Source organism: Phaethon lepturus, unplaced genomic scaffold (assembly GCF_000687285.1).
Source record: "Phaethon lepturus isolate BGI_N335 unplaced genomic scaffold, ASM68728v1 scaffold206, whole genome shotgun sequence".
NCBI lineage: Eukaryota > Metazoa > Chordata > Aves > Phaethontiformes > Phaethontidae > Phaethon > Phaethon lepturus.
The window spans coordinates 82,235-94,070 of NW_010546719.1; the positions used below are offsets into that span (position 1 = coordinate 82,235).

At 39.5% G+C, this 11,836-nt stretch overlaps 1 protein-coding gene across 1 annotated transcript; it reads right to left on the bottom strand.

Annotated features, from left to right (window-relative positions):
* Positions 1-1,765: 1,765 nt before the first annotated feature.
* Positions 1,766-9,707, bottom strand: LOC104622558 (pancreatic lipase-related protein 2-like). Its single transcript, XM_010289382.1, has 8 exons — positions 9,696-9,707; positions 8,750-8,798; positions 7,154-7,308; positions 4,949-5,074; positions 3,868-4,002; positions 3,296-3,404; positions 2,009-2,128; positions 1,766-1,911 (listed from the first exon to the last, which is right to left on the bottom strand). Exons 1-8 carry the CDS (start codon positions 9,705-9,707, stop codon positions 1,766-1,768), a joined length of 852 nt encoding a protein of 283 aa, XP_010287684.1.
* Between the last annotated feature and the right edge of the window lie 2,129 nt (positions 9,708-11,836).

Sequence of the window (11,836 nt, forward strand, 5' to 3'; positions counted from 1 at the left end):
TTTTAAATTCAGTGGCTTTCAGTGTTTCTGAGGCTAGAAAATCTGTGATCATTTGACAGTGGTGATTCTGTGAAATGCTCTGAAAAGCAAGATGTTTGGCAGCGTGGCCTTGATTTTGTCAGAGTTATTTGAAACAAATACATTTTTCCATCAGAGTGAAACTTCGAAGCATTCAGTGCAGGAAAGAATAAAGTGCTATTTGGGTTATATTTACAGGTCCCAGGTAACAAGTATTGTCTTCGTTACCTCTGAAGTGTCTCCTTTATCAAAGCACTAAAATTAGGTTGTATAAGAACAAGCTCTACTCTGCTTCAGCGTGTGTGTAGGCTCACCTAATCACAGGGTGAAGCCTCGCAGACACTGAAGTAATCGCAACTGGCACTTTTTATAGTGAAATCAGAATTTCACCTACTGTCAATATTTATGCATATTAAAGACAAACCAGTTGGTATTGACCAGTTCACAAACATTGCTCTTTACGTAAGGAAAGAAAAAACCACACTGAAAAGTATTTTTTGTCTGTTTTTCTTAAAGATAATCTGCATCATCAAGGCTTCCTGAGTACGTTTTCTTTGTAGTTCCTTCTTTGAATCTAATTCAGAAGGGTCTGTGCTATTAACTTTAAAAACCTCAGCTCTTATGGTTGTCTTTGTGCTAGTGCCAAATTCACTTAACATCTATACAGTGGGAACATAATACTCCTCTCCCTACTGCATCAAAAGCTGTAGAAAAGTTACTAAATAGCATTTCTAAAGCACTTCATACATAAAAGCACTACATAAATGTAAATATTATCAAACAGAAGAGATCTGCACAAAGTAAGGTTTAACTAAGAGGCAGGAGCTAAGTCTGTCTCTATTTTAGAAGCCGCATGAACAACCAACTCCATCTGCTCGTCTTCGATGGAGCTGAGCTTCTCCTTCACCACAAAACGTTGCAAACAACCTTGTGAAATGTCTCTGGAAATTTTTTTTTTTTTTCTGAAAATGCAGACAATCTTATGCAGTCTTTTGTGCAGGAAAGTGTTTTGGTTCCAAGTGACTTTGTGCACAGCCAGCTTTCAGTTCTCCTTGTTACTAAGTTCTCCAACCAGTTCTAAGACACAGCATTTAGGGAAGCCAATTACTTCACTAGTGGGAGGGATTGCAAAACATTTAGCTGTGAATAACAAATGTTCTCATTTCTGTAGGTTAGGATCAGAAGACAGGATTTTGGGGATCTATTGTACTGGATCCCAGGGTAATTGTGATTAACTGCAAAGCTTTCTTTGAAGAACATGAACTATCAACGGGGCAGTCATTTTATCATCTTCTATATTTTAAACCTTGTGCTGTTCTCTTTGAAGACACTAAAGCTGTTAATGGTGTGGATGAGTATGTCTAACCCCAGTAATATTGGGACTGATATCTTTCTAGGGAGAAGGGAAGCTCAGATTTTAAAATACTCATTTTTGGATTATCCTTGAATGAAATCTTACTGGTCCTTCATGTGTGGAATTCCCACTGAGGTCAGTTTGTCAGCACAGTGGCAGGCTCTTACAAAAGTTGTGATGAGCAAGTCTGCATGCTTTAACTGAAGTTTCCATCTGAACTTTGCCTTGGTTAGTGTAAAAGAAAATTGCAGAGTATTTCACAGGCAGCTTTAAATCTTCCATTTTTGAGCATTCTCTCCCTACTCCAAATCTGAGCTATATAGATAATATATACATCCAAAAGGCTTCACCTTAGCCTAGTCTCTATTTCTAACTGTAGTTTATAATGAGGTATTACTTCTTTAAAATCTGTTTACCTCTCATAAGGTCATTGATATTCCAAGCTGCAGGAGGTACACGAAGCTGCTTGCATCCTGGCATCTTCTTCCCACCATTTGGGTAAAAATCCAGGTGGCCACAAGTCTGAAGAATCCCTGGAGCTGCAATGCGCAATGAATCAAGGCTGATCACTCTCAGATACTCTGCGGCTAACCTCTATGTCTCCATGTTGGTGTCGGCCTTTACGTGAAAACTTACCAAAGTCAAAGAAAAGATGACCAGCGTGAGTATGAATTATATCAACAAATTTTGCATCTGAAGGATCCAGCCTAACCATTGTGGGGGTATACTGGAAAAGGGGCCCAGCTGGATCCAAACCTAAATAAATGGAGATACATCCGATTGAGTAAATAATACTATATGTATGTCATCACATACATTGTGTGTACACTGTATGTCATTACATTTCTGCCTTTACTCCACATAAAAATCGATTTTTTGGTCTGCAGCTAGCAAAACAAGCAGGGTTTTAATAGAAAGTGGCTGGAGACATTGCAGCACAGTAAAATGCTGGCGGGTGCTTGGCTTACTTTTGGGGAACAATGTTACAAGAAGAGGTTTGGGGTTTTTTTTTTTACATGTTAGTGAAAAATATGAAATCTTGATATGTTACTCCGGGCATGTAGATTTGTTTGAGAATTTTTGTTTGGTCAAAAATCTATATTTATTTCCAAAAGAGCTTGGTTGAAAATGTTACCCTTTCACTTCAGTGTCAGTGAGCTCTCTTCGGGGCTACAGCAACACAGTTCTGATCCCAGTTTCCCCTGAATTGCTTATGTGACTGCTTACTGTGTACACATCTTAGTCAAAGCAACGTCTGTGCAGGGAAGGCAACTGACTGGAGGAGAAAGGAAAGCAGAAAATAGGTGAGCCTTTAAAGAGAGTGACGTGTGAGTGTGCCATGATGCTGTGTTTCCCTGTGTAGCTATGCAACCAGCAGTTTTCTTCCTTTTCAGAGTGCCCGTGGCTATTTACTGTCTCATCCTGACGTACTAGATCTAGGGGTTTTAATTTTTCATTTCAGATTTTCAATCCTTTGAGCGGCTGAAAAGTCATGTTAGAGTGGCCTTTTAAAACCAAATACGACAGCGAGTTGCTAGTGTTTTACGAGTCAGTTATTGCGCATGTAACACCGTATTTTGTTCCTATTCTTTTATATCATTAAAAATCATATCCGTGTGCTCCCTGGGACCTGTTGTGACCTGTGGGAAGTGACCTCTCTTTAGCCACAGTTGGGACAGTTAAGGCTTTCTGATCTGTTGCAATCGAGCCTTTTTCAGAGCTGTCAACGCTGATGTGGGAAAGGCATGGCGTGTGGCAGGACACGGCTGCGTTTCTGTGCTGTCACGCCAGCTGTACGCTCTTAGTTAGGACAAATCAGCACACTGCAGTCTGTATTGTGTGTTTCTAGGGCAGCAGTGGTTCTTCAGTTCTCTGAAGTTGCATGAAAAGATAAAGCTTCATCAGTCGAAATGGCTTCAGTACCTGTTATTCTTCCAATGCCAGGTTTCCTTCTCCCTGCCTCCCCTGCGGCATGTGCTCCAAGACTATGGCCGATGAAATGAATGTTGGCAGGAGAGTAGCCATAGTCTTTCTTTGAAGGTGCATGGAAAGGAAAAAACATGCATTTTAAGCGGGGGATATGAGAGACAGGAGAGCCGCTTCTCTGTGCCGTGATTCAGCTCTTGCCGGAGGCAGCACGCGTGACCCACAGAGGGATGTTTTAACTCTTTCGGTCCTCTGTTACCACTCTTCACCCTGCCAGTTTTGCTAGATAGTCTCCCGTCTGATGTCTTATCCATTAAAAAGCCCATGATGAGCAAAACTTGTAGAAACTATGGCCTATAACCCTTTACAGACATGCTTATCTGTGGTCTGACACTGATGTAGGTATTTCCATTTGTGCAGGATTAGAGACTTTTTATGACATTTTCAGCTGTTTTGTGGAGTCCCTCTGTACTTCCTGACTGTTGCACCAAACCTAAAAGTGCTACCTTGAATGCAGCCTTTACCATAGAGACTGTGAGCCAGCTTTCACGTTCCATGGATACTTTTACCTCAAGAAGGTTCACCAGATATACCAGCTCAGCCCCCACAACGCGGACGTTGTTCACTGCTTCGGTGTACAAACCACTAGAGCCACCTCTCCAGTCGGTCAAAATGCAGTTCACGTCTTCAGTGTGAAACATAAACTGGTGGAAAACATGAAAACGGGAGAACAGAAGCAAACAGGCATGAATTACAATTGTAACAGGGTATATGCAAACGGTATTTCGTTTTGCTATAGCCGGGGATTCACTTTATTTATGTGACTGGTAAAGGCACATCCATACCAATTCCTACCAGTACTGAAGAATTAACACAAGGAGGCAGAGTGGAGGCACTGATTTGAACACTCTATGAAGACACACAGAAGCTTGCTTCAGTTTTGTTTTCCATTCCAGATGCCTTGGTTGGCTTTAGGGTATACTTCTCTTAATGACAGTGCCCCAGTTAGAAAAAGAGGATAGTATCATTTCTTTTTTATTTTCCAAGTTTTATTCTTCAAAATTTATATGCTTGGATCATCTTAAAGGATTCACAAATTTGTATTCATGTGCTTGAATTGTGCAGCCTCAAAGTTCATACATTTTAACCAAAATATTCTATTTATACACCTCTGGCAATTGAACATTCTGATTTTTCATTCTGAAACAATTTCATTTTTGAAATGTGCCTAAATAAAATGAAAACAATCTGCTGAACAAAGCATTTTATTTCTATTAGATCAAATGCCTCACTCAAACTGAAATGTTTATTTTGACCTTTTGCTGAGGTGAGAAAAGTGACTTTTTTTCTCCTTTTCTTATTGGCAAGGAATTGAAAAATCAATTAATTATAACTTTCCCTGCGGAGATGAATGCAGCAAAAGGGCATTTAGCAGAAGGCTGAAGTGCACTATACTCATAGCTAGAAACAAGAGAGTGATCATGGGAACTGAGCTTCATTCTGAGTTGTTTTTCCCCTCATATTCCCTGAAATAACAAGAGAACAGAGATGTAAATTTTATGTGGGAATTTTAAGCCAGTATGGGGTGATGTGGATATTTACACTTTCAAATACAAGTAAAATGACTGTTAAGCAATAGTCATACTGTACCCTGCATATGTTTGTTATCCAGGGGAGGTCCGCTCCAGCAAGATGGCCATGTATAATGAAGCGAGTTTTCCTGTGTGTTCGGAAATTTGAAGCTTTGATAGTTGAAGGATTTGTAGCAGAAATTTTCTGTGTTGAAAAAAACAACCAACAAACAACAAAACGAGGATGAGACTGCTCCATCCCAGTGTACATTTTGATACAGGGCAGAGTATCCCAGTGGTTAAGGCATAGTTCTGGACTCTGAAGATGGATCTTGTTCCTCACTTGTAAACTGTCTTGCTGGGGATATAAATTAATTGCTTCAACAAATGATTCACTTCCTTTAGTTAATTGAACTAATGATACTGGCATCCTTTACACAATGCTTTGATATACTGATGCAACATGTCATGCAAATACAAGATTTTATCAAACTTGGCCATAGAAATACAAAGATAGCATCTTCTGCAAGGTATCATGTGGTTGACTTTGAATTTGTACCCTTTTCTCTTTTTTCTTTGAAGATAAGACCTTCAACACTAAGCTTATTTATATTTTATGAGAAAGCCCACCAGGCTTACAACATCAGAGGCTGTAGGTGTTTTGGGGTTTATTGAGAAAGAGGGCATTATTCTTTGAAAGAAATTCTGAATACTAAGTTGTTTTAAAACTTGGCTCTTACTTTTTGTTACAGTTGAAGCTTAAAAGGGGATGTCATGTACCAATTAGCACACATCTCATCTTCGGTCAAAGACAGATTAAAGTTAAAACCTCACAGTGCCTCTCAGCTAGAGATGTTATACTTGTTCTGAGGTGACTCAAACAGGAGAAATCCTTAAACACCTCCACTGTTTGTGATTGCCATTTATATAGATATTAAAAAAGCTATGAAATCTTTTTCATGTAATGTAAGCCAACAACAGCAACAAATTTCTCCCCCCCCCGCCCCCCATTTGTTTCATTTTTCTTGCTCTTTGTCCAAGTAAAATTCACACTCTCTGGTGGTCATTTCTTTTCTCTCATCAGAATAGTCTATAGCTCCACAAAACTGCTTCATGCTATGGACAAGCCCAGCCCAGACACCTCCACCTTGAGCATCCTGCTGTGAGCTTTCCCCAGTACTTGCTGATCTTCAGGGGCAAGGGCTGACACACTGCTGGTGTCTTTCAGTACGTTCCCATTTGATCCATCCTAAACAGTCCTGCAGGCTCCTTTTAGCTACTTCCATTTGTCACTCTGTCACGGTCCAGAGCTTCCTCTCGCTGCCGCTAGTTTGCAGATGTAGATAACCTCACCTTTTCACTTTTTTGCTTCCATACAGCTCCAGCCTGCTGTCTCTATAGCTTCTCTACCTGATGTGTTTTCATGAGGGATAACCTGGTTCAACTCTCTGTAAGAGAAACCTCCAAGCTCTCTCTAAGGTATATCTTACCAAGTAATTTTATTTAGACTTAGTCTTCATTTTTCCTCAGTCCTATTCTTCAAATAAATGTTTAATATTTGTTGATTATCTTTAGCCATCACCATTTCATTCTCTTTTTGGTCGTTTCCTTCTTTTTCCACATATGGTTTCATTCTCTCCATTTTTTCTTTAGTGTCCTATTTTCCTTTCTAAGCTTTCCTTTAATTTTTTGTCCTATTTTCCTCCCCCTCTCTGGTGAACATGGATACTTTCTCTTCTGATCTTCACTCTTAACTATCTACCTGCTCTTAGAGTTCAGTGTTGGCCACCACATAAGCAGAGCCTCTGAGACCAACCGTAGGTAGTTCAGAGGACCTACAAACCGTCTGTATGAACCACATCTCTGAGTTGTGTGTATGGACCTGAAATGTGTTTTTAATCTGGAGACATACAGGAGACAAAATTGAGCTTTCCTTTTGTACTGCCTTCTCTACCTCTGGCTTCATAATGCTAAACCTGAAACTGAATTTGGACCACTAGCTTAGTGGAGAGAAGTATATAAAATATATCCAAAATATCTCCGATTACTTGCATTAGAAGGCTGCAATTAATATGTTGTAAATATATCTGGCTCATCAGAGAGCTGAAATGAGGAAAAAGAAATGAGATGGAAGAAAATTAGGATGGCCTGGTCATGGAGTGTGTAATATAGAATTCAGGCTTTTCCTGGGAGACTTATGAGTAAAAATAAGGGAGAAAAGAAACTGTATAATTTGTTGAATGTGTAGTATACTATAAGTTGTTAAAACAAAGCAGTTTCTTACTTGATATTTCCTGATGTTGTCTCTAGTGTAAAGGAGGAAGTTGGTGTTCACAGCTTCGGGAGAGCTGGGCAAGCCTGCCAGCTGTCTCCCTGGGATCCCAGACCAAGGGGGACTATCTGTAAAGCATCCAAGCCTTTTGTAGCAAACTTGCCTTCCTGGGGTACGCAAAGAAGAACGTTAGTGTTCTGGGGACGTAGCAGGTTAGGCTGCCACCACTCTACGAGAAGCTGGCAGGATTGTGTTTATACCAGGGAAGTGGAAAATGGCTGGTCAGATTAGGATGGCACCTGTGTTCATTTTTCATTAAGGGGCTCAGTTGTGCTACTGTGCCTCGTGCGTGTGGCAGGAACTTGAACTTCAAGACCAATTCCTGTTGTAAACATAGTGTAGAGCTCAGTTTTGTGGACTCATGACTTATTTTGTCAAACATGCTGTTCACACAGCCATCGGAAAAAGACAATAAAATCTTGATCCTTTATGGATCCAGAGAACAAGCCAGTATTTTCTGCCAGCCCAGAGAAGTCCTTCAAATTAGTCCTAATGCTCCAGGGATTATCTAAATTCTTATTTCTTGTACAACAATTCATGAAGGAACAAAACAAAACCAAAACATTAAAATAGATACCTCTGGTTGCTCCACAAAATACGTTAAACACCTCCTTTATTTTTTTATCACCATAACATTTTAGTGGAAGCAATAAAGTGGAATTTGAGTGGAAGCCTAGAGGAAAGCACAGACTCGGGAAGTGTGGTCTGTGCCTGAAGGACTAGAGTTTTCCAATTTCTATTGTGGCTTTAATACAGTAATGATGCAAATATGACGCATGGGTGTTGCCATTAAATGTCATCCTTACCCACTATTATAGCACAACAGTTGTGAAATCCCAAATAATTTTAATTGCTATTAAAAGATACTGAAAACAATGAGACGCTGTTGTAACCTAGGGTAGGTGGCAGATTCATACTACATCAGACTGTGACTTACTCTGTTCGTTACTCTGCACAAAACACATGGGTAGAGTGATATGTACTGGAAATATGTCTAGAGAAAGAGAAGATTTAATTGTGGAGCAGCAGCTAGAGACTCCACAAGCGATCCAGGCATTTTCACAGGGGTCTTTCCTCTGATGCCAGCAAACTGTTGGGCTGTGCCTTTTTGTTTCTCTCTGCTCTGTGTGTGTGTCCATCCCTGTTGAACTATTCTTTCTTGTAGGTAAAGAGGCGTTTTGGACTGGGACTATTTTCCTGTTCTCTGCATAGTGCTGTGAAGAATAAGTGCCTAGGCTGGCATGACAAGTATCGTCGTGTGGGTTGAGGATAGGTGGGGGAAACTGCTCTGGGAGAATTTTAGTATCAATTCATGTATAAAAATACTTTTCTAATCCCCATTCTGTTTCTAGCTGCAAAAAACTTTACAGAATTAAAAATTAATAAGTTAAATGTGGGAAAGGCATGACATAACTCAATGCTCCTAATGAAAAAATCTGTTAAATCCATTCCAAAGCACATCCTTTTTCTACAATATAGTTATTCTGCTATAAGCTGCACACAACAGTATTTACTTTTTATAGATTTTATCTCAACTATGTATCTTACCTCTGGCTGCATCAAGAAGAATAAGAGTAGTGATCCATACTGCAAACATCTAAAGCAAATAAGAACACAGTTCAAACCTAATTAAAAATAGAATGTGGAATTCACCTTAGGGTTTCCTTGACCCATTAAAAAAAAGGTTTTAGTGACCATAGGAATACTTCAGGCATTTAATGAGTTGGATCCAAAAGAATCAACACTTCTTTAAAGATAGCAAAGTTTCAAGAAAATACCTTTGGGATTCTTTCTGTTTGCCATGGAGATTTTGTATACACAGGACATCCTATCCTCTAAGCATCTCTTAAAGATTGTCTACCTGACCTTGACAGAAGATTTTTTTTTTTCTCTAGAGCTGCAATTTATGGGCAAGCAAATGACATTCTTAAAGGATTTGCAACATGTTTTTACAGAGTGAAGTTTCTTCTAGCATTTAGTAGAAAAGTTACTCACAGAACTTCTCTTCAGTGATTGTGCTTAAAAGAACCCAGGAACAAACTTAATTTGTGTTTCTAAATCATGTAGGTAGTCTTGAAAATTCATTTTGATCATTGCTATCATCCGTGTACACTTATCAGCTCTGATCTGCTTGATCACTTAATCACCATCTGATAGGCAAGCATCAGAGTAAATGGAACCAGCTAGTTACTTCAAGGTGAAGTAGGGAGAAGATAAGTTAGTTGTAGTTGTAGTCTCACTACTACTACTACAACTAACTTATCTTCAAAGGAAAGAAGATCATTCTTAGCAAACTCTAATGTCTGGTCCTGATCCTCCAAGGAGTTCTACACAGAGTCCTGCATCCCCTTCCTGCCCTCCCCACCCTTAGTCTCCCTCCAGTCCCCTGAAGTCAGTAATATGCTGTTAGGAGCAAAGAGATCATCCTTGTGAAACCCACTGCAGGTTCAAACATGTCCTGTTTCCAACTCTTCTCCTCTCTCCAGCCACTCACCAAATACGCCATACCTTATCACGATGCACCTAATTTAAGTTCCTTAGATGTTCTTGTCTCCAATGTATCGCATTTTACCTTGGCAAGGCTCAATGCAAGTTCTTTGGGTCCACCTCTCAGCTGATTGTGGCAAGCCTTGCAGAAGCCCTTTGAGGAGCCTGGAATGAAGCAGGACAGCACTGTGCCTGCCCAACCAGGGATGCTCACCCCGCCGCCACTGCGCTAGGCTTGGGTTCCCAGCTGCGCCTGTGACTTTGTTGGGTAGTGCCAAAAGAGATCTCTCTGTGTCAGGCATGCTTCATCCGAGATAACGTGAACCAGGTCAGACCAGTTGCTGCATGACTCCACCTGTTTAATGCAGTTTCAAATAGGGTGTTATTGTCATCCATCGGTAATTATTTTTAAAGCTAAAAAGTACTGGGAAGTGTGATGTAAACACTGAACAAACACACAGCCTTTCAGGATCAGGAACAAGGCTCTTGCCATCAGCTGGGCTGCTCATCTTGGTGTGATGCTGAGTCAGGATTCAAGTGACTTAACATCACATTGGGAAGGCTGTAGCAGAGCCGTGATCTTTTGGATCTTACTCAAGAGTTTTAATAGCAAAACCATCCGTCCTGTAGCTGATCCCTGCCTTAAATAACTTACCGTCTTAAGCAAAATTTTCAAATTTGTATTTGATAGTTAAGTCATAGATTCATTTACATTGGAAAAGACTTTTAAGATCATCGAGTCCAAAAAGTCTACCATTACAACGTGAAGACACAATCAAAGTGTTGTGGGATCAGCTAGCATGTATGTTGGCAAGATTTAAGCTGTTACCTGAGAAAAGGTAGAAAGAAGAGAGAAGGATGAAAAATGGTAAGAAAATTACATTGCTCAGTCTGTCATCTGTTATTTGCTCATCTTGTAGTTGTCTTGTCTGTAATTTTGCTAGTGGATGAATTACCTGACTTTTCTTTGAAAAGATGACAGAAATGCTTTTGAACAGAGGAGAATGAATATTTCCTTGGGCAGATTGCCACCACATCTGATCACCATGAATCTTCATAACGAAATTATATTAATTGCAGTAATTTTAGGTTTTGGCATTTTGATAATGATGCCTTTTCATGTAGTACTATGTTGTTGTCATACTGTTATGTTAATATTTCTGATCAGTCTTTCTTAGAAATCTTTGCCCCTCTATGTGTGTCTTTTCCATCCTAAATGATTCTATGTAGACACAAATGAGAAACTTGTCTCTCAACATTTTAATGTTAAACTCTTTATGTATATGGGGTGACTGTTGGCACCTCCTAAGCCAAGGGTGTACAGAAAGGGGAGACTCCCTTTTGATATAATCCTTTCCACTGGCTGATGACTTATCTCACATCTAACACATACAAATATGAATTGGGTTAAAGTGATTCTTAAGAGTGCTAGGTACAAAGACATTTCCAGGCTTTTCTTTTGCTTAACTAGCCTTGAAAGGTTAATTATTTCAGATACAGACTGTAGAAGCAAATGGATCCTCCATCTCTATGCTCCATAACTCTAGTAGAAAATTAAGAAGGAAGGTTCTTAAGAACCTTAAGATTCAGGACTAAGTTAGTCCAGTAAAATGTTGAATTATTCACATTGAAGTTCATTTGAATTATTTTCTGCTCACATAACCGAAGATTGTTGTTAGGGTGCCAGCTGAATAGTTAACTGGTCACCAATAGAATTCAGCAAACAAAAATCCTTACCAGGTGTTTGGAAGAAATGGTGAAAAGAAACACAAAAAAAGTCTGCTTCCAAGTTATCCTAGGTCATCCTGGCCAAAACTGGATTCAGTGATAGTTACAGGTGCTCAGAACTGTGCTGCTACAGTATATGGTATACTCAGATCTGGTGATCAGGTGCTCACGTCTGTGATATAGTATTATATTCAAAGGGAGTGGATACTTGGTTTTTTAATATCTCTGAGCATTTAGACATAAACTCAGAAAGTCTGATTCATTAGAATTTAAGAGCCGTACAGAAAACTAGTATTTAATTTACATTACCTGCTTCTGATTTAACTCTATTATACATATTATTGGACCAAAACCTCATTTCCTTCTATCCTCATAATTTCTTCCCACTTCAAAAGGAGAGTTTATTGCAGAAGCAAGTCA